The sequence below is a fragment of the Amphibalanus amphitrite genome, unplaced genomic scaffold (assembly GCF_019059575.1).
Source record: "Amphibalanus amphitrite isolate SeventyFive unplaced genomic scaffold, NRLGWU_Aamphi_draft 000087F_arrow, whole genome shotgun sequence".
NCBI lineage: Eukaryota > Metazoa > Arthropoda > Thecostraca > Balanomorpha > Balanidae > Amphibalanus > Amphibalanus amphitrite.
In genome coordinates this window covers 149,749-172,272 of record NW_024881583.1, presented here as the reverse complement: position 1 = coordinate 172,272, position 22,524 = coordinate 149,749, and the positions used below count along the sequence as shown (strand labels likewise).

The 22,524-nt window shown below is 47.6% G+C and overlaps 2 protein-coding genes across 40 annotated transcripts in view; one reads left to right on the top strand and one right to left on the bottom strand.

The window, feature by feature from the left end:
- LOC122379897 (protein bric-a-brac 2-like) overlaps positions 1-15,133 on the bottom strand; it is a 68,282-nt gene extending 53,149 nt beyond the window's left edge. For 27 of the 34 annotated variants that reach the window (XM_043362484.1, XM_043362494.1, XM_043362489.1 and 24 more), the window contains exons 1-5: positions 14,937-15,096; positions 13,940-14,131; positions 13,500-13,682; positions 12,590-13,148; positions 12,260-12,313 (exon numbers count right to left, since the gene is read on the bottom strand). In XM_043362484.1, coding sequence (XP_043218419.1) covers positions 12,260-12,313; positions 12,590-13,148; positions 13,500-13,682; positions 13,940-14,125 — 982 coding nt within the window. In that variant the 5' untranslated portion in view covers positions 14,126-14,131; positions 14,937-15,096. The other 7 variants (XM_043362479.1, XM_043362478.1, XM_043362506.1 and 4 more) reach the window with 7 other exon arrangements.
- A 272-nt stretch (positions 15,134-15,405) lies between these two features.
- On the top strand, positions 15,406-21,556 carry LOC122379965 (uncharacterized oxidoreductase Mvan_2161-like). 6 transcript variants are annotated; one of them, XM_043362666.1, is made up of 8 exons: positions 15,406-15,611; positions 16,023-16,100; positions 17,824-17,931; positions 18,769-18,870; positions 19,165-19,343; positions 20,115-20,202; positions 20,392-20,508; positions 20,871-21,556. In XM_043362666.1, exons 1-8 carry the CDS (start codon positions 15,566-15,568, stop codon positions 21,011-21,013), a joined length of 861 nt encoding a protein of 286 aa, XP_043218601.1. In that variant the 5' UTR covers positions 15,406-15,565; the 3' UTR covers positions 21,014-21,556. The 6 variants fall into 6 exon arrangements, with proteins under 6 accessions (XP_043218601.1, XP_043218602.1, XP_043218600.1 ...); XM_043362665.1 differs by having other exon boundaries at positions 15,441-15,611; positions 16,023-16,757; XM_043362668.1 differs by having other exon boundaries at positions 15,446-15,611; positions 20,142-20,202.
- The last annotated feature ends 968 nt before the right edge of the window (positions 21,557-22,524 follow it).

The following is a 22,524-nucleotide window of genomic DNA, read 5'->3' as shown; positions in this document are numbered from 1 at the left end:
CAGTGGCCGCCCAGTCGGCGACCAAGCGCGATATTTCAATAAGGAAGGAGTATTGCGAACGACACTCATTCTATCAATACATTACACCGAGATCACTCGGTAAACCAAACCCAGCAAAAGTTTATCAATCCTGGTAGTACAGTCAAGAACGAGTCGAGAACTGATCGAACAAGGACAAGTAGTGGGCCATCACTAACGGAGAAGACTGCGCTTTCTCTGGTTGCTAACCCCCAACCGCCGTACCTTACTGAGAAGGCTGTCTGGTAAGCTCGGGATGATACAACTTCACGTGCGTGTTGAGGCGCGTCTTTCTGTCGAAGGTCACACCGCACGTGGAACACGTGGTGGCGCCCGTGTGCACGTGCAAGTGTTGCAAGTACGATTTGCGGTGGGTGAACTGTTTGCCGCACTGGGTGCACACGCTGACCGGCCGTCCAAACAGCGCTGAAACACGGCACGGGGTCACCGCACGGCTCGTCCGTCTGTTCCGGCTGCGGCCCGGCACGCCGGCCGGCCGCGGCCCTCATAGCCAGTCTGCCGGTCAGCCGGCCGGTGATAGCCCAGCCACTGACCGCGAGAGGTGGTATGGCGGCTGAGAGAAACGCCCAATACGGGCAGACTCAGTCTAGGAAAATCGGGACTGTTTCGCTGTACTCAATGTTTATTTCAATGATATAATGATGAGAAAATCCACAAATACATCCGTCGAATACATCCACCAGCATCTCAGTTCCACCTGGGTCTATTTAAACACAAGAAAATAATACTATATCGTAAATGTCAAAAAGCGGCAAAACTAACCTGAGAGCTCTGCGAAAATCAACGTATTCACTGACTAAAACAGCATAAACTGCTCACCTAAAATACAAATGACAATGGAAATGTTGTAGAGCGACAATGAACAAACCTGAATGGACGAACGATCTTGCGCAGCGAACGAGCGCGTCACAGCGTAAACAAGCTCATTCCAGCTTCACTATCTCAGCGCGACTTTCAGTTCTACCGAAACCATGCCTAGTCCACGGGGAAGTCTCGCTCCCAAGTCCCACCACCCCCAACACCAAACCCTGCCGATCCCTCCATTCAGCGCTTTCGATCGCCAATCGCCCCACCCGTCACTCTGCGTGGGGCGGCGGCAGGGGCGGGTGAGGCGGGTGGTGGCCGCCGCGGCCGGCGGCGCCGCGTTGCGCCCTGCCCCGCGGGCTGTAGGCGCCCCGCACACCGTGCACCCAGTAGAGGTGCTCATTGAGCCGGGTGGGCCGGTCGAACACGCGCCGGCACACGTGGCACTGGGTGCGTCCGCGGTGCATCTGCACGTGGCAGCGGTACGAGTTGACATGGTGATACACGGCGCCGCACTCGGCGCAGCGGAACGGACCTGGAACACACAGCACACGGCTCCGGTCGGAGGGCGCACTCGGCAGCCGGCGGCCGACACAGCCGGCAACAGGGAGACGGAAACTTCCCATTTTTAGGTCGCTGGTAGAGTCAATATCCATTGCGAGCCGGGGAAGGCTTCAGTGGTCGCCAAGCGCACCACGAAAAATACGCAACAAACCCGGAGAAACAGCAGATCCGTGAATAAATCGGGACATCAATGACCGATCACTGAATAAGAATACCGATCCATTGCAGAGCAGCGACGCAACCATTCACACACCCATTGACAACCCACTGGCAACGAGTGTTCGAACTAATGCTTCATTCGAAAGCTAGACAATTCCAAATTCGTCATGAAGAAAAACGCCGGGAGCTGCTAAGAACCACTACAAATGGACAAGTGGACCTCACGGGAGGCAATCGGTCGACGCTGAATCTTCGCCGGATTATAAACAGCCAGAAAAGCCGCGAGGAAGAAGTTGCGCTTAGCTTACGGATATGGCGACATAAAGGACAAAAAAATCTCACCTTTTTATATTCTAGCAGTCTCCTAGTTGGTCAATCTTGACGAGTTGACCAACATAAAATATCTAAACATTTGTGACTGTCGTTTTTTCTAACTCATGATGGAAGGCAGGCGGCGATTTTGAACATTTTACTTACCATGGCGCAGATTGCTATCCAAGATGTGGGCTGTGACGAACTCACGATCGTAGTGCTAATCGCCGAACACCAAATGTCACAATGCTGTCTTCACAACACGCGCCCGCCAATGCTAAAAAGTTCAAATAAACTCAGCCAAATTCATGAGAAAAATGCGTCGCGGAAACCGCCGCAAATATGCCACGAAAATAATTAATACACTATGACTTATAAGTAGTTTGGGTTGTTTCTTCTTTGCGCCGATTCAGTCAGCAAGGCTCCTGCTTGAGCATGAAGATAAAACTTTGGGCTTTCAGACTTATGCGGCCCCAGCGCGGGCCTGGATTCCTGCATCCACCCAAAGTTTGTCTCTTTTCGAACTATAGCCTAGGCTTCATGCCAAATATAATTTGTTACAGACAAGAGGGTTTTTATCGACACCAAGTGTCTCGGATACAACTAGTGGATCAGACCATGAGCCCACAATAATGAGCATTAGTCACCGTTCCATGACGTGCTATTATACCGTACCATGGATCACCTAGTAATACATTATCCATGACCGTACCGTACCGATTTATTTCACGCGTCTCCATTTCCACTGCATCTCTTGCAATCTGTTTTCTCCAGCCGCCATCTCGCAAACTCGCGCCGAAAAACGGACGCGCGCGCGCGCGGTGGGGCGGCGCCGGGCCGGCAGCGGGCGGACGCCGGCGCCCGCCCCGTTCCCAGACAAAGGCCTCCCGTTCGCCGGCTGAGCCGTCCGCAGCTGGCGTCCGCCGCCGGCCGGCCGACAGCTGGCGCCGGCGCGCCGGCAGCGGCAGCTGTACCGACAGGACGCCGGGGGGAGGGGGGAGGGGAGGGGAGGGGCGGCCTGTCGGACCGGCGCGGCGCCGCACCGGCCGACCGACCGACCGATCGAACCGAGCCGGGACGGGACGGCGCGGCCGCCCGACCACCGCGCCGCGCCGCCGACCGGCCCGCCAGAACGGCCGCAAAAACCGGACAAGGGAAAGGGACAGCCCGGTTATCGGTAGAGGCGGTGCCAGGACAATTCAAATGGTTTCTTCCCGTGAAATACCAATGCTGAACGGCAGCAAAAATAATGTTTCAAAATTTTAAAACGGGCAAGTTGGTTGGACAATTTCTGAAATCGTTTTCTTGCTTTGTCGCTCTCCTAATACTTTTATAACATTTTCCTAATTTTTCTAATGCCTTTCAGTTTTCACGTTAGTGAAACAAACTTCTACTAGTCTCACGCTTATGTCAGGTATGATCATTAGTTTCCAGGGGGCATAAAAATCACCCAAGTGTAATATTTGTGCCGCGCTTGTAATTTGTTTCAGCCACCCCAATCGACTCCATCTGTTTCAACAATCGTGACTCCAAATTCATGTCGCTAACGCTGTTGCGTGTTTCAATCAGTCTTTTCCATTGTGGTGAGCCATGGAAACTTTCAACTTTCGATCGTCTCCGTAACAGCAGCACCCCAGTCAGTGTGCCGTTGCCATGGCACTCGGCGGCGCCGGCCGCTGGCGGTCCCACCAAGCCGCCTCTCGGTCCGCGCTGTCGGCAGCTGGGCACTGCGCGCCGGCGCGGCGCAGCGGAGCAGTCGGCGCGGCGGACCGGCCGCTCCCCCGGCGACTGGGCGGGGGAGGGGGAGGGCGCCGCAGTCGCCCGACCGGCGCGGCGGCCGACCACAACACGCCGGGCGGGCCGGGCAGGGCGGACCAGCCAGGCACACGGAGCGCCGGACAGTCTCCAGCGCACACCACCTCCGCAGCTGCACAAATACGCTCACAAGCGCACAAACACACACACACGGACACGTGCAGGGTGCTGGAGAAGCCAACTGGCGTCCGGCGGCTACCGACCGTCTCACTAAATTCCTTTTAACTGCTTTAAAAAAAAATCGTGAAATTTCATCTGCTAAGAAAGCTGGCGCAAAAAAATAAGTGAAGGCGGTTGCATAAGAACCCAAAACTAAATGGAAAAACAAAGTCGCCCAGACACTATTCAGCCATACCTGCGGCCAATCGCAACACTTGCGAGAAATGATCGCGAAATTTTAGTCGCAATTATTTATAACAGCGGTCTTTTCCATCAAATTCTGCGAACCGATCGTTGAAGGTATGTAAAACTGAGGTTTCCAAAGATTTCAAGATTCGATATTCCCTTCAAGATTCCAGGATCCCGAACATATAAAGCCAAAAAATGAAAGCTACGCAGAAAGCTTACGAGCACAAAACTACAAGCAAGATTTTGAAATCAAAATATAGAAAACTGAAGCCAAACTACGCGCTGCGACGCTTTGAGCATCGTAAGGCAATGGCACGCCCCCGGCGGCCAGTTGGCTTGCCCGCCTTGGACACAGGCACACACGCATTCACACCTCACGCACATACACAACAGAGACAGAGGCAATAGGGGACAGAAAACAGTGTTGATGGTATTCTCGTACAATGCTGAGCGTCAACTCACCTGTGCATCAAGGAAGAGGAGCCGGCCGGCCGCCGCCGGGCGTGGCGACCGCGGTGAACCACTTTTCGGGCCGCGCCGTTTTGAGATTTCGACGGCACAGGCGGCACGGCACGCCGCAAAGCGCGTGAAAACGCACACGCACGCGCGCGAAACACAGCCTAACCGAGCTAGCCGCGACCAAAGCAAGATAGCAGCACTGCGCGCGCCTGACCTAAGGAACGACCTAGCCGACCGAGAGCCACGCTAACCGGCCCCTGGACTGGGGTGACCGGACTACTCGACTAACCCGGGCGTCAATGCTAGACGCCTGACACTACCAACAACCCTGGAGCGACCTAGGCACCCTACGAGCGGAGCTGATTCCCAGTTTAATTTAGGTGGGATTGTTTTAATTTCACGGGCAGCGAACACAAAGAGCAAGCAATGCAGCGCGCGCTATGCAACAGCAAACGGCAGAGCGGCGAGCGAGAGGCCAAGGGCAGAGGACAGTTACACGGATGAAAGGGCGGGCAGTGGGCGACGGGCGGGCGGCGGCATAGTACACGAACACAGCGAGATCGCGCACACGTGACGCGGACAACGTTACGTTACGGCGCGGCTGCGGCACGGCTGAGTTACCGTTACGTTACCTACACAGCGGTTACCGTTACGTTACGAGCTGGACACATGGCGACTGACACGAGGAAGTACGAGAATACCAACAACAGACACTAGCTAGGTAGATGTGAGGGCTGTCGGCTGCTGTCCCCACCTCCCTCCCGAACAGACGGCATTTGTGGAAGATGGTCATCTTTCCACTTACCGTCAAATGACTCCAGAATTATCGTCACGTGGGGTTGTTGGCTCAAAAGCTATATCTTTAAATGGGCGCATAACGCATAATTTTAAAACGGAAACTTTCTGAATTACAAATAAGTCAGAGTGCAATCACTTTTAACGAGCAAATTAACCCGCGCATGACTGGGGTGTTTTCCATAACGCGAGTGACTGAGGGGAGGCTCTACAGAACCAATCCACCCCCCCCCCCCGCCCTCTCCTATAGCTCCTAAACTACTTGGCCGATTGTCAATATTCAAACGGCGTCTGATAGCCCTGGGCAAACTGTCGAATGAAACCTAATCTCATTGACCTCGAGGTTACCGATGACGTCACCGGTCAAGTCAAAGTAAAAATTATAAACATTTTGGTTTGTTCACAATTTAGGCTCTGCCGCCGACCCAAACGCCCGATCCGGCTCATTTAGGTTTGCACACTCGTCTATATATGCCTAAGATACCATGAGGAAGCCAAACCCGTACTTCAATTTTTTTTGTCAGGCCAAGGCCAAGGCCAGATCATCCTAAGTCACGGAAATCTTCTATCATGTATCGGTCACGTGAAACATGTTTTATGGTCCAGTTCGGACATATATTTCGAAAACAGTATCGTCTGAGTCTCATAATGAAATTTTGACTACAATGCGAAGAAATAAGCCATTTTGAAGATATTAAGCTTAAAATTACTAGAAAAGGTCGTCGGTAGGGTTACTATCACAAATATTCCGTTTTTTCGAAACGCTAAAAAGATTTGTGAAAAATCGAAAAATGTATTTTTTTGTAATTGTTTTGACATATTTTTTAAAACTTTCAAAATTTGAAAATCCGAGATGGCAATTGGATAGCCACATGTACTCTTAATCAACTAATGCAAAGAAATTGGATCAATCTTAAAAACTGAGCTCTTGAGAGCGATTTCCGTAGTTCAATGTTCTGCATACATATCGGCGGACATGACGTCACTCTGACGTCATTTTTGGACGACCTATGGTAGCTAGGAAATTGTAATTTGGATACATGGTGTCCAATTTATGCCGCCAAGGGTACCGCAAGTTCCGTGTTGATACTACAAGTGGTTTAGAAGATATTGCAGAAAAACCGAAGGGGGGAGGGCTCTGTAGAGCCCCCCCCCCCAGTCATGCGCAGGTTAAGTTAACTTATCATTTGATATGATTTGTGGGACATTTGATCTTCTGCAACTCATTTTCAACATTAAGTTACATTTGAAGGGAAAATCTGAATACTATCGCACTAATCACACACCATAATTTGTATAAAAATGCAAGTTTGAGCAGCCGAAAAAGCTGCACTCGAAGATTGACGACTGTTGACAAATAACCGATCGGAATTACCGGGAGCTTTTGCAAAACTGTCCCAACAAACCAGGCTTGTTGTTTAATAGAAAAAACACGATTATATCAAACAGCGTTTTAAGCTATTGAACTAAAGGCTTCAGTCATTACTGGCCCGAGATGCTCCAGCATCGCACTACACGTCATCGCACGTTGCGTCATCGGGGTTTACTGACGTCTTGTCTACGCGTTACGCAGTGCCACAAGGAACCCAGAGGTAATCAATAATCATGTCAAGATATGAAAATTCCAATTAACAGATTTACGATTGCGACGAAAATTTCGACGAAATAAAAAATAAAAACAAAAAGATTTACGACGAAAAAAGCAGAATTACGCTTTACCTAAACATGTATTATGAGTGGTCTTTTGGAGAGGCAAAACGTGTAACTGTACACGAATAGTGGCAGATCTCATGCGAAGAAATTACATGAGATAAAAAATCAGATACGGTTGTGTAACTACGCTAAATACAACCCTATATTAAACATTCGTTCGATATATCGTGCATGTCATATAATGAAGTTAAAATAAATGGGTGATGTACAGTGGATCTAGTAAGGATCTCCAGACGAAACTAGATGGCGTTGAGCCTCACTCGAGTCCATGTGAGATTCAAGGAGAGGTCACTACCGAGCTGAGCCCGGTGGGGAGGTGGGGAGGGGCGAGGGGGCGGGGGGGGGGGCGGGGCGGGTAGCGAAGTCACGGTGCGGGTGACCTGTCAAACAGCCCCGGCGCGGTGGGGCACTGCCGCAGGCAAATGGCGCACTCCAGCGTTGTTCCATATCGCGGTGGTGGGCCGGGCGGCCGGTTAGCTTGGCAGTTGGCTGCTTGGAAGGAAAGGGTAATGAGGCATGGGTTTGCTGTGGCCGGTTTATCCACTGTCAACTATGGTGAACCCAAAGAAATGCAAATGTGATGTTGGTAATGCAGCTGGCAATGCAATGCTAGCGAATGCTCCGGGAGCCCAGTTGCTATAAGGATTTATATTATTTATGTCTCCTGAAATTTTCATTGAATATAATTCAAGCAATAGAAAGATCGTATCGTTCGCCAGTTTTTTGACCGGCTGGTGTTTCTTGCGTAGAGCGCCCTTTGGCAAATAATTATCACGCAGGTGATTTTTTACTGGTAAGATGGGCCTTGGTCAAATCAAATCGCTAAGAGAAAATGAGCAAAAGTAGACGAATGCCACATTTTTGTGCATGAAGTCTCGAGTTAAAAAAGCTAAAAGTTAACCCTCGCCCGCACATGCCATTTTCCCATCCATCCTGTAGAACGCACATGGGGGGGGGGGGGGGGTGGCCACCCCCCGCGCCATTTCGTTCCTGTTGGAGATAGAGCTTAGCAGTAAAGACCAAAAAGATTCTTTGGGAAGAGACAAATCCAATGATACCCAGTTTTACCTTCTCAGGTCAGTCATTGACCTTCCAGGTCAGGTCAAACTAAAAAATGTTGCTGTTTTGGGTCACCGTTGGATATCAAGTGCGCTGCTTATCAAATACCGATGACGATGCTGTTTTCTGGTGCCAAGCCAGCTAGAACCTCTTTGTCACACTATCCGACCATAATTTTGCTGCTGAGGTCATTTCAGGTCAAGTTAGGTCAAGGTCAATTATATGTGTTTGTATGTCTGTGTGTGTCTGTGTGTATATACTGATGTGTGCACCGATTGTTTTTGGGTCCATATCACATGAAATCATGATCTGAGAAGCTTTTACCAAAAATGCAGTCAAAAAACTTCACAAAAAGTAAATTCAGCTTGCCTAAAACGCAATTATCTTAGATGACCTAGGTTGACCTTGACCCTGACCTTGACCCCTGTACATCGTCGAACAACATGTTCCATGATAGGTGGGAGGTAAGACTGGCAAAAAAGGCCGAAATCAGGGTGTCAAAAGCTCACAAGGCTCATGGCAAACGCAAGATGTTGAGAATTGGCCATTTGGGTCATGACATGACCTGAAAAAGAAGGTCATATCTCCGAAACCAAAAATCACAGAAACTTGAAATTTTCAGTGGACATCAAGAAAGGATAGACAAGCAGCTATACGAAAAATCAGCCTTCTAGCTCTAAAAATGTTGAGTGCAGAGCAGAAAGACTGCCTGGGGGGGGGGGTAGCAACCCCCCCCCCCCATGTGCGGGCGAGGGTTAATATACGTGTAAGCTAAAAATAATCAGATCAGTTAATGAAAATATTTGACCCGAAATTAACCTCTGTTTTGTCTGACCATGATTGCGTGTAAGACACCGGTCCAACAGGGTTCAACCCGGCCCAACCTGGTTCGGCTCCCCCTTTTTAATATTAAATTTGGCCCGAACCTTTTGAATGAAAGGAATCACAAGGACAGGGTCCCCGCTAAGCTGAGCTTGTTGCGTCGACCCTGCCCTCTACCCTCCGATCAAACAATTCCTGGTCTATGGCAGAATTAGAGTCCAAATTTTAACGTGCGCACATAGCCGCGCACGGCCGGTCCCCTCACTGACTTCGCCTGGCAGCGGCCTGCCACCAACCACAACCATACCCGTCGGAGGCTCAAAAACGTCAAACACACGTCGCGTTTCGAACCCGGACTTTTGCAACCGGGACGTGCGCTCTCACCACATGGCATATGGAGTCCAACGCTCTACCGACCGAGCTACCGGGACGGACATTTACCTTACGGTTTCGCCTCTTGACATTGATAGACGTCAGACACTTTTGGCCGAACTCTAGCCGAAACACTGAGCAAGCTGCGCAGTGCGCGGGGCGAAGGTGCTCGTAGCGTTGAGGTTGGGTAACCTGTGAGCTGAATGCGATGTCGCGAGTTCGAGCCCCACTCCCGGGTCTGGTTTTATCTCGACACGAACCAAACCTTTCCTTCTACTGCAACACAGATAAGCACGATGACATCTTTCCCGAATATCTTTCCCCAATATCCTCTAAAAAAGGCAAAATTATCGCTTATAAATGTTTAGCAATGTTTCATTATTAAGAAAATATTTTTGGACATTTTTCTGGAGCCATTTCAAATCTTTTCTTTTCTGATTCTTTTCGGCCCGATAAAACCCGCCAAAACTGATCGTGCCAAATGAAAAATATCTAACTCAAATAACAGTTTAGAACAGCCTCATCATTCATCATGAAAAGCATCATGCAACTATCGACTGAATAGTTGCATGCTATGAATGCGTCCTAGATTTCAATTGCTTATCATTGTTCAACATTTTGGCTGGAACTGACGCTGCCTCAGGCTTGCCCGTTTGTTTGAGATAATGATTCCCTTCAGTCGCATTCTTGCTGGTTCCACATGAACAGGATACCACCATACCGGAGTAAACGCACCCGCAACCATCATCCCCTCCCCTCAGCCTCGGCGCAGTGGCGGGCGGCCCTGGGCGGCCCACTCCCGGCGCTACGCACGCCCCATGCGCCGTGATACCGCGTCACTCCCCCTCCCTCCTTCCCCCACAATGACCGGTGACCTCACTTCCCTCGGGATTTGGACTCGCCCTACCCCGACCGTAGCGCCACGTGGTGGCTCTGGAGATCTTAAATAGACCCACTGTACCTATGAGCCAACAACACCATGCGAGCGATAATGGAGTAAGGAGTTTTCCATTTTGGAACAGGAAAACCAATTTTTAAATGCTATGCTAGAAAAACAGCACCAACATACCCAATCTAGGCAGCTAAAACTGTGCAGAGCGCTCACTGCCCAGCCTAAAAAGCTTCAGGATGTTTATGCTACAAAATATATCAAACTTTTCTTTGCATAATAGACAACCGGAAATTAGACCCTATAAATAAAAATAAAAATAAAAAATTGAGGAAATAGTTCACCATCAAACTAATACGTGAGATAGCGAAGCCCATGTCAAAAGCTTCCTTTTCACGACAGAAAACGGCAATGAGTGGTACGACTATTTTTTAGAAGGCTGCTCAAACATCTTTATCGCACAGGCCACCAGGTCCAGTCACCACGTCACGTCAAGTGACGTCACCTCAAGAAAAAGTAAGTACTACATTTGCTGCATCCGACCCAGCGATTCTTTCAAAAACTGCAGAAATGGATGAAAGTTATACAAAGCTTGTAATGCAATCTCGTTTTTTTATATCGACGAGCTAAGCTTTAGTCGATTTTGTAACCTCTCAATTTGTGTGTTGACGGTAAAAAAGTGTCCCTCTTTCGGACGACTCATTCCTATCCCGCCATTGAATGACGGACATAAGCGCCCCCCCCCCCCCCCTTCCCATGCCACAACCTAATACCACAATCGCCGTGAGACTAATAACTTGGCTTCTCTTTAATTAGTTTGCATACCTAGCCTTTAAATATCTTGTTGGGCTGAATATTGAAGCTATGGCCATTTACGAATGGAAAAGCAAACAAAAAATACCGGAGGCCTTAAATTTCTATTCAGTCAACATTCGCTCATTAGGGATCGATGCTCCACATAATAATTTTGCGCATCACAAGCGCCCTTTGCGGCCCCATTGAAGGTGAACTATTTCCAATAAACGATTGCTTTTGTAAACAAGTGCGCCTGTGACAAAGGGAATATTCCACTTTCTGATGTTTTTCTTAAATTTGTTTTATGTTTGTAATGACAAGTCGCAAAACCTGTATAATAGTTTTGATCAGGAAAAAACTTTCAAATCAAAATAAGTGCATTATAGTGATTTTATCAGGATGTAATGCATTATTCAGATAAATTTAAGTGACCATCCCACCTTAACATTAGTTTTGAGTTGAGATAGCCAAATTGGTGGCCATGGCCTGCAAATACCGGTTTGGGCACTCACAACATCGAAACATACTTTAATTCGGAGATATGGAATTTCAAACTAGCAGTTTTCGGATTATAAGGGGCTAATGCATTGGAATGCCCCTTAGAATTTGTGACGTCAGCGGAGATCTAACGATTTTTAAATCTTAGACTAAAACCATCGTTAACACGTGGTGGCATACACTGCTTTGCGCGCAACGTCTGCCGCACTTCGAGGCTGCCAAATTATTGCTTCCAAATAAGTCGCTAGGAACACTGCGGAGATCCCAAAAAGTAAACAAAAGCAAAAGTCTAATATTCTTGAAAACCAGTGAATATTTTTCGGTGAAATTTGGTAGATATTCATTTTTGATCTCTCCAAACCAAGGGACATCATTTTTATGCCAATTCATTAACTTTTTTGAAACTGGGACTTGGGAGGGTCCCTTTAAGTGGATGAAAATGGCATTTGACGGTCACAGTTTACCATCCGGTGTTCATCGATTGGCCGATTTAGTCGCCGGCAAGATGTTTGGATTCTTTGATAGTCGGAAAACGTTATTTGTAAACTCAGTAAGTACATAATGAAGTAATGCTCATCTTATATTGAAGTAATTTAAGTTGGCACTTGACAGACTTAACGGACGTTAGCATTGATTATTTTTTATAAAAGCAATATCCAAACTATTCAATTCGAAATTCAAGTAAAAAAGTGGAATATTCCCTTAAACTACTAGCATACTCCATCTGCGTTCGTCGGATCACGAGCACCGGTCGTGGGCGCGGCGGTTTTAGCCCCGGGACAGCAGCCGACAGTTCAGTTTGCAGACGGGACTGACCTTGCGATGCTCCGTCGTCGCCTGAAGCTCCGGCCGCCAGCAGGTCGCCGCCGCCTGAAACCCGGGCAAAGCGGTCAGTACTGGGCCCAACTTCGAGACATGAACATCAACCAGCGGCAGCGCAGAACGTGACGCTTCTTTAATAACAGCAAAAATGCAAAATACTCTAGAACAAGATTCATCATTTTCATTTTAAACTTAACTTGAAAACGCTTGACTTGAAAGGAACTATGTCCCTGAAAGGCTAAAGAAAATCGTATGAATGCATAAAATCCTACAGCACCAGACACTGTCTCATATCATCCACACCATTTCTCTAATAGTGCTTACCTTGTTCTGATACTCTGCTGAGAAGGCCCGCCATGTCGTTTGAACTTGCCGAGTGGTCCGACCCATCGAACTGGGACGCCTCAAACGTTGACACCTGACCCAGCGTGGCCTCTAAACTAACGTCATCGTCATCGTCCGCAATGTCTATTTTCTCCACTTTGATGCCATAGTCCTGTCGGCCGGCAGCCGGCTGGGGCGGCGGCGGAGGCTCGTGCTGCGGCGGGGGCGGCTCCGCCAAATCCGCGCCCGACACGGGCGGCGGTGGTGGCGGCGGTAGGGCGGCGCCCGGCGGTCCGGCCATCGCGTCCGCGGCCGGGTCGCGCGGCCCCGCGGCGGCTGCTGGCGGCGGCGGGGCGGCGCTCACCGCTGACGGAGAGCCCGGCCGGCTGCCCGAGGAGCCCGAGAGCCGGCGCCGCTTGAGCCGCGGCGAGGCGGGCGGCTCGGCAGACTCGCGGGGACGCTGGCGCACCGGCGGCGGCGGCGGCGGCGGGCCGGACGCGAGCCGCGATCGGTCCGGTGGCCGCTCTCGGCCCGCCGGCGGCGGCTGAGACCGCGGCACCTGGGCGGCCATCAACGCAGGTCAACTCATTGTGACAATAAAACACTTCTACATTTTACAAACACCCAAATTGTCTTTTTAAATTACATGCCCAGTATCAATCAACAATGTTTTGTTGTAGAAGTGTTATTGCACTACTACCTAGGCATTAGGGAAATGTGTGGCAATTTTAGTTTGACTTGAATTTGCTTTCAACAGCAATAATGCACTCCTTTTTTGGTTCTGGCTGAAGCTAACATCACTTTAGCAAGTATATACCAACCCAAACATCAATTTAGATGAAAATAAAACAATGGACTTTCTCTACAAAGGCGATGTTTTGGTGCACAGAGCAAACAGAACAGATCTCACCTGGTCTTCCTCTTCATCCCCTGAGAGTCCTTTGACCTGGAGCAGCTCTGCTGTCTTCAGGAAACTTGCCAACTGACTTTGGAGCACATTGACTTCTCCTTTGTACACAAACTCTATCACAGCAGCAATGTCTACATATGAAGTGTCCTTCAAGAAGAACAGGGGGTGTTGACATGGATTGTCCTGTAAACAAAAACAAAGCATATGTGATAAAACTCAGGCTAACAAACTATTTCATTTATACAAAGGGTGAAAACAGCAGGACCTTTATAGGTACCTAATAGAAAGATCACAATGTCAAGTAGTGTTGATACCAGACTCATATTATACTTTAACCAAACAACAGAACAAAATTGGTCACATACCTACTTGGCTTAGTTTGGCCATGTGAATTTTCTTTCATATACTTTTTCTAATGGTGTCATTGTTATTGAACATACCTTGAAGAGATCCCTGAAGTAAGGACTGCATGCTGACAGCATCATCCTGTGCGCCTTTATCTTTCTCCCCTCACAGCACAATGTAATGTCCACCAGTTCTTCATCTTGCCGCAGGCTGTCAAACACTGAGGTTACACTGTTCTGGAAGTTGTTCCACTTGAGACAAAACTTCTGTGAGGCAGCCATGGTACCCTGCAAAAAAAAATTGATGTCAGTAATTGGAATTAGACCTCAAACTGATCAGTGATTGGATGAAAACACCCCATGCTGCTTCTGCATATTACCAATCTTTGTTGAATAATTTTTACAGCTCCAAAATGTTGTTCCTTATCACTATTCCTAAAAGGTGGTAATAAGTAAATTTGTAAAATGCCTAAGCATATATTTTTCAACACTGCCCTGATAGCCTGAAAAGGCATGATGCAGCCAGAGATAAAGTGTCCTGCATTCATATTTCAAATTTCATGCATAAAGCAGCAATCATTATTATGAGAAATAGTCACATTAACTCACTAAGATTAGTAAAGATGCAATGCCTACAGAGTACAGGTTCTGGACTTGGATGTTGGAATGGAGTCACATTATCCAAAAGTAAGCTGCTCTGATACAGCCCATTAGTCTCTGTGAATCAATGGAATAGGACATTGTTACAAACAGACGACGGTGAAAACAGGGCACCTGGGGCGATTTGATCATGGTTCGTTAAATTTACACGTGACGTTTGGGATATAGAAGGCCCATGGAGCAGGAGAAGTTGCAAATGTCACGTGACTAGTATGCCATCCGGCGCCCTGTTTTCACCGGCGTCCTTACAAAGCCCCACCTCAACCTCAACCTAATATCTCTCAAGAACCAGGCAATGATCCTATCAGAGTGATGAAATTGAAATAAATACATTTACTTTACTCTTACGCTGACGTTAACGTTGGCTCGACGCCCAGGTATGGAACGGAGCCATCGACGGACGGCTCGACGCCACGGTACAATTCTTACTTACGAGTGAAGTTACGCTAGTGCTCAGGCCGGGCAGTTATATCGCATTCGCTTTGTCAGTCATAAATGGATTAAGAAAGTCATTGGAACTGATACCGAAACCCAACGATGTAAAATCTAACGAATCTAACGGCGTTCCGTTACCAAACAACACAACCCACACACCTCACGCTCTTGCCTCACGCTACACTCCAACGCGAAATGGCGCAAAATGGCGCATGTAAAAGGTCACAAATTTTAGCAGATGGCGCCAGCATACGGACATACTTTTGACTTTTGACGCCGTTTATTACAATAAAATGAGTTTTGTCGGTTTCTTGGCTTTCATTTTCATTTCAAAATATCAAGTTGTTGACAAAAAAATACTCTTTTTTTGGTTTTCAACATTGAGCTTCCTACAATTAATATCAATAACTTCTTGATAATACACCTAGGCAGCTATGCCGCAGCTGTGACAATAAGGTGGCTACCACTGCTACCACTAAATTAATTATACATATTACGGCTTACGCATTTGTCAATATGCTGATGAGATGCTGATTTATGCCTGATTGGGTGCTCTAACACTTACATAACGTCTGACTGAATTTAGAAGATATTAATATTTGCAACTACCTCTGTGTCAAAATACAAATGACAATGCTTCTAAGCAATGCCATCCGTCTTCCGAAAATATCATGTGAGTGATATCAAATACCTATCTATCAAAATTTTAATCAAAATTAAGTTAAATAGGCTTGAAATGAGTGGATGTGGTACCTACCAAAGTGGCATTTAAAAGTTTATTTTTAACTGTTTGGCAGTTAAAAAGGAATTAAAATCCATTGAGTTCATGGAATTTGGGCAAACTTATAGGGGTGTGAGCTGTGCTCCCTGCAGCGTCCAAGACTGAGACTGCCTTTCCAGATCAGCCAGTGATTATGCTGTCTCCTTGCAAAAATTTAAGGAGCAACAAATGATTAAATTTTATCCTTGGTTATCATTTTCTGCTCTTTTTATGCAATCTATTTCTCTGCTGTCAGTTGTTCCAACATGTAGATGGTTAGTGGACTAGGTACACATTTTCAAATGACACAAGTTTTTTTTCCAGATGGCACATACAAAGTTAGCAGCAAGAACATGGAAGAGCTCCTAGATGTGGCATTGTCGGCAGGATACAGATCCATAGGTAATTCCATTTGGGTACCTATTGTATGTGATCAATTGATTGATAGACATGCAGGCTAGATGACCAGACAGCAAAACATGACAATGGGGCTAACAAATAGCACCAGCTAGAGTGACATCTGCACCGGGCTGCTACACCAACTGGTCTGGAAATTTGCACCAGCTGCATCAAAACAAAGCCAGAAACTTATTGTGGAGTCTATAAGCCTGCGCTTGTGATTAGACAATAACTGCAATATAAATGTATTTCTTACTTGGCCAACCCAGTTGTGTCACCCATTCATCTTTTATTCAGCCAACACTCATCTCTTTGCATCAGCAGTTCAGCAGGCAGTCAACACAGTTCATTTCAGCCTGATTGCAAAGCATGGCAACAGGATCAGCATTCAGCAAGACACACCAGCAAGGGTGACAAATCTGCCCCAGCTTGTATCATCCTGGCTGGGAATCTGCACCAGACTGCATGGAATGAAACCTGGAACTTTTGCTGCATGATACATAGACATGCACTTGGGAATGGATGAGCAATCAGTTCTTCCCTGGCTGACCCTGGTGTGTCCTGTGCATCATTTTCGGACCATGCTGCACCAGCTTGTGACGGGGTTCAGCAGTCAGCAGCACAGCATCGCTCAACGCTCCACGGAAACTCCGCGCCACGGTAACCTCGCTCATTTTCCACGCTAAGCAGAGCTTAGTGCGTAGACCCCAACCCCTACCGTCCGATCGCGCTATTACGGGCAAAGCCCTATAGCGTATCGGGTAATGGGAGAATTTAGATGCCAAAGTCTAACGTAGCCATCAAAGCCGGAAACGGACTGTCCCATTCAACTGACTTCAACTGGCTGCAGTTGCTCCCACCAACCGCAGACCATCCCCATCAAGAGTCTCAAATATCGAGCCCCAAAGCGACTTGAATCCGGGCTCTCACTACCCGGCAGTCCAACGCTCTAGCAACTGAGCTACGGAACAGGATCATGCCATACTTTGCAGTCGGGCATTTCATGGCATGCCCCGCTGCACACAAAAGCCGCACCTTTCCGTGCACAGGCGGAGAGCCCCCGCATCCGACGAGACCTTGTTGATATTGCCATGCTTTGCAGTCTGGTGGATGTAGAGGGAGGGGGGGGGGGCGGCGGGCATCTAGGGTAGATATATTTTTCCAAAGTCATTCATAAAATTTGGCCTAACTTTTTTAAGAGACTGATTGACAGATTGAGCTTTGCTAAGCAGAGCTTGTTGCGTAAGGGGTGGGGGTGAGGGGGCCCGACCTCTACCGTTCGTTATTTAAATGCCGGGTAACGGAAGAGCTAAGATGCCGAATTTTAATGTGTCCGTCAACTGTCAAGTCCTTTCACGGTCTATCCCACTCAACTGACTTCCACCATACGTATCTGCTCCCACCAATTTGGACCATTTCCGTCAGCAGTTTCATGATTTATTGAACGCATCGGTCGCATCCAAGCTGGAACTGCCAACCGATGTTTTCTCAGTCAGCAATAGGACATACCGTAACCACAAGAAAACTGTCAACAATAAACAGTACGAGAAAGCTGGAAGATGCATTAGATTTGGACTGTGGCCTAGCAAGGTCTGGAGCCAATACATTTTGCCAGGAACCAGGAGACATTCACTCCGGAGTCGGTCAGGCATTCAGAGTTGGATAGTGAAGCAACATATTTTTAACAACCCGTTTTCACCATTGCTGTGTTCTCGCTGTGATTCAGACACTGCCGAGGGGTACCGGAACGAGGCTTCCATCGGAGCCGCTCTCTCTCGCCTGCTTCCGGCCCATTCCCTGACCCGGCAGGACGTCTTCATCACCAGTAAACTGGGTACGTGCAGGGCTGGATTTACTGCAATTATGGAAGTTAGCTGGCTAGGTACGGTACGTATGACCTGGTTTTGCTGCATTCATGTACTAAAGTATGTCGTATATATGGCCTGGTTTTGCTGTATTTATATACGGAAAATTTGTTTTTGTTTTACGTTGTTTTATAAAGGGTCGTGCCAGTTAAAGGGACCCTCCCACCTTAACATTAGATTTGAGTTGAGATAGCCAAAATGGGGTCCCTGGCTCACAAATACCGGTTTCGGCACTCACAACATCGAGAAATGCCTTAAATCGGAAATATTGAATTTCAAAATTGCAACATTTTGATTCAGAGGGGCTAATGCTTAGGAATACCCCTCTGAATGTGTGACGTCAGCGCAAATATCTAACGATTTTTAAATGTTTGACTAAAACGTTTTGTAGCACGCGGTGGTATATGCTATTTGCGCGCAACATCTGCCGCAAACGCCGCACTTCTAAAATAAAGTCGCTAGAAACAGCGGAGATCCCAAAAAAAGTAAACAAAAGTAAAAGTCTAATATCTTGAAAACCGGTGAATATTTTTCGGTGAAATTTGGTAGATATTCGTTTTCGCTCTTTCTGAACCGAGCGACATCACTTTCATGCCAATTGATAAACGTTTTTGAAGGTGGGAGGGTCCCTTTAACTGAAGACTGATGAGTGCTGAATAAAGATGAAATGAGCCCGAATTTTGTTCTCTTCCTTTGTTTTTAAAGCATGTTCTTTCTTACCTTTTGGTCCTGGTGTGTCAGATGAGCTGTCAGATGAGCAGATGAGCTGTCAGATGACCGATCTCTTTCTCGCTCCGTTTCCGCAGCCCCGCGCAGCCAGGGCTACGAGCGGTGTCAGGCGGCGGTGGCGGCCTCTCTAAAGGCGCTGCAGACAGACTACATCGACCTCTATCTCATACACTGGCCAGGTGGGAAACAGAGGGGAGATTTGACGTGGATCCTTATGTGGAGTCTTATTGTAGGTTTTGTAGCTGAAATGATATAAATGCGTGATATGCTTACAATTATTTTTAAAGTATTAAACCTCTAAGGTCAACTGTTCTTCGTAGTGAGATTGTTTTTTCGTACCTCGTACTCGATGTTTTCGATCGTTCAGTTTTTGTTTCACATGTTCATTGCCGAATGCAGTTTCGATATCGCCTCCCGTCACCCGTTGTGTCCTGCTCGCGCTCCTGACCAGCCGTCCACCCCCCTCGCGCCAGGAGCCTCCGGACTGGAGCCGGACGACCCCCGTCACGCCCAGCTGCGGGCCGATTCCTGGCGCGCCCTGGAGCAGCTGCTGGCCGAGGGCACGCTGCGCGCCATCGGCGTCTCCAACTACGGCGTGCCGCACCTTCAGCAGCTGCTGGACACGTGCCAGACGGCGCCGCACGTCAACCAGGTCAGACTGCCGCGGGGCGGGGGCCGGGGCTCGCTGGGAGGGGCAATGGGTGGACCATCTTATGTAGGCATTCCGTCAGTGATGCAATGCTCGTGTAAATAGCGAGTATGTCGTCCAAATTCTTCCTGGTACATGGCGTAGGCCGTCCGTGATTGTAGACAGACGGTAACCGTATCGTCAAGAATATAAGCTGTTATCGCCACTTACTCTCTACATAGAGACGTTCACTATCTAATGTATGGATTCGATGCAGAAGATGCCACAAAATGTATTTGAAACTTTCGATATTGGATGCATGTCAAATAATTACAAAGAGAGTCTTCTTTCAAAGAAGGCGCATGACGCAACTTTTTGAATAGTCTGATGCGTCCGAATTGATGAACGCTACCTAACACCCAGGGAAATTGTTGGGATTTGGGGCACGGGCTTTGCACGTATCACGAATCGAATGAACACCAAGAAACAAATCAAATGGATCTGAATAGGTTTATAACAGCATTTGGTGGAGCTCGCTACCAACGAACCCCGGTTACGATTACGCTGATGAATTACGGAATGCATTGTGGAGCTAAGCCATGCCAGTAGGCATTACATGCTCGCTAACTTTGCAACCAATGTCCTAAGTCATATCCCATATCAAATGCTCAATTCATTTCCGAGCTATCTTCCTACATTTTTGTGCAGTCTTTAAATTTTTTTAGGCTGTGTTTTAAGTTTACACTCGTAATAAAGATCATCCCGCAATCTGGGGGACATGTCTATTTACCACAGGTCGAGGTCCACCCATACTTCCAACAGAAGGAGCTCAGAGAGTTTTGCGGACAGCACAAGATTCATGTTCAGGCCTACTCCTCTTTAGGTAAGTGCAAGGATAGCAATTAGCAACATTTCATTCTCGATCCACTGCTTACAAGCTTAGTCACTCACAAATGCTGTGCTTTAGACCATCTCAATATTACCACTCGCATAATAAATATACCTTTTCGTTATGTCGTACGATGGTTCCCCTGTAAAACTGCGCAATTTTACCGAGGTGGCTGTATTCCAGGTACGACAGTGGAGGTGAGCCCCCTGCTGGTCGACCCCGTGGTACAACAGGTGGCCGAGGAGGTGGGCAGGACCCCCGCCCAGGTGCTGCTCAAGTGGGCACTGCAGCATTCTCTCAGTGAGTACGGAGGGACGGGCAGTGGAGAGTCGCTGCCGCAGAAACGTTAGCCTTTTATTGTAGTGCGACTTTTAGACAATGGTTGTTTCTTACCCGCTGTTCTGTTCGTTTCCTAATGTTCGTTTCATTGAGTATTGCTTATGATAGTTTTTGCTGGATGAACTTGCTTTTCAATGGCATCACTATCATAAACCTATTTGACGTAGGCGCATACGATCGGCTGTGTTTTTGTTTCATGTCGGAAGGGATTTTGCGAGCGTTAAATCCCCTCAGCTACTTTGTTTCTCATCGTAACTTGTATTGACCATTTATGTAACAACTATGCTAAAATCATAAATCTTATTGCTCTTCCCCTCTTACAGGCGTCATACCCAAGTCAACCAATCCGCAGCATATGAGGGAGAATCTGGAACTAGAGTTTTCTCTAGATGGCCAACAGATGGCTCTGCTGGACGGTCTGGAACGGAATACCAAGTTCGCTTGGGATTCGCGTGTCGTGGCATAACGAAATCTCTCCGCTGAATTTTACCGAGCATGTACCTATTCTCTTGTATGTAGGCAACGCTTGTTCATGCGAGGCGAAATGTGTCTGTGATAACTGATATGTTTGCCGCTGCGATTAGGGCCAGTGGCGTTGTAGTACATGAACACGGTGTGACCCGTGACCGGTAGCGGTCGCTGAGGCCGTAATAAGCACAGCCAACAGTGGATTTGCGCTTCTGATATTGTCCGGGGCCCGTGTGAATGAAATAGGTGTTGGAGCCGGCAGAGAAGTGGCATACGGGGACGAGCAGCGGCGCGGGCGATGAACTCTCCCGCAGCGGTCATGCTGATGAGTGCTTTGAAATTGTGCTTTTAGCTCTATGGGCTCAATCGTGGTATGATGTGTGATGCACGGCGCCGTCTACAGGTCCACTGACAATGAACTTTGTTTATTCAATATTGCGCTCCTTGGTTTTGTAAGGCAGTAGGTCATTGCAGTGTGCAAGATGAATACTTTGTATTGCACCCATCATTTTGCAAATAAATGATGCCTGTTCAAATCGTACTAAAGCGTTTTCGGGGCATGGTTGTATTTTACAGGTTATTTTTCAGGATATTTACGTGAGCTTCAAGTGATTCACAGTGCTTCAAATATCAGTCATTAAAGGTAGTGTGCCAGCTTTCTTGGACCATATGGAGTTAATGACCCGGATAAGGAGAACCGGATTTTTAGAACTTATCCATACCTTCAAAACTTATGGAAACGTCTTAAATTCTTCAAATTTTGAGTACCCCAGTGCGAAATTCGCCCCGACGGGTTGTCGGTCGTACCCCAACCACATTTCACACCACTATGAACAATAAATGCACACACTAAAATCGCTATTACCGATTGGCTCATCCAATCAAGTTTCGATAAACCCGTTCATCATCATCTCCTGCGGTTTCGAACACGCCTGTTAGGTGGCTTGTGATGCTCGTCGAGGTCGGAATTTACAAATACGCGTGGTGCGTCGGGCCGCGCGCTCTGACTTCGGCCAAGAAAAATGCGTCAGCTCATGATCATTGTCATTTCTGCCACTTGCGTGTGGTGTAATGGGGTCATAACTTAAGAGACGGCTGTTTCATATCAATTATTTTACATAAAATCATATTTCAAACCACAAATTAATGTTCGACAGCCAAATTTAAGAAACAATACCAATACAGGCTTACAGTTTAAGGCTCGACATTGTGTTGTCTACGATTAGACAGCTGATAACTCATTCCCGTACGTCGTATGGTCGTAACACTATAATGACCTTTGCTTATTGTCACAAGTGCGCCGCATTCGCGATTGTTGCCCGACGCCTGTTTGCAGGTGAGCCCACTACAGTTGTTATACATATCTAAAAACCGATAAACTTTTAGGCGAAAAAGGCACTATTCCAGGCCCATTTTTGATTTTTTTTTTGCGATATTAGGTAAAAACAGAAGCTTCTTATCCTAGGAAAAATACAACGGGAAATCTTTCAAAGGTGGCACACTACCTTT

Bases quoted from the DNA above. Each gene is read 5' to 3' on its own strand.
- LOC122379965 (XM_043362665.1), top strand. From the start codon at position 16,604: ATGCACTTGGGAATGGATGAGCAATCAGTTCTTCCCTGGCTGACCCTG. The intron at 17,932-18,768 runs GTACGTGCAGGG...CCGTTTCCGCAG, and splicing joins CTTCATCACCAGTAAACTGG to CCCCGCGCAGCCAGGGCTAC. The intron at 19,344-20,114 runs GTCAGACTGCCG...TATTTACCACAG, and splicing joins CGGCGCCGCACGTCAACCAG to GTCGAGGTCCACCCATACTT.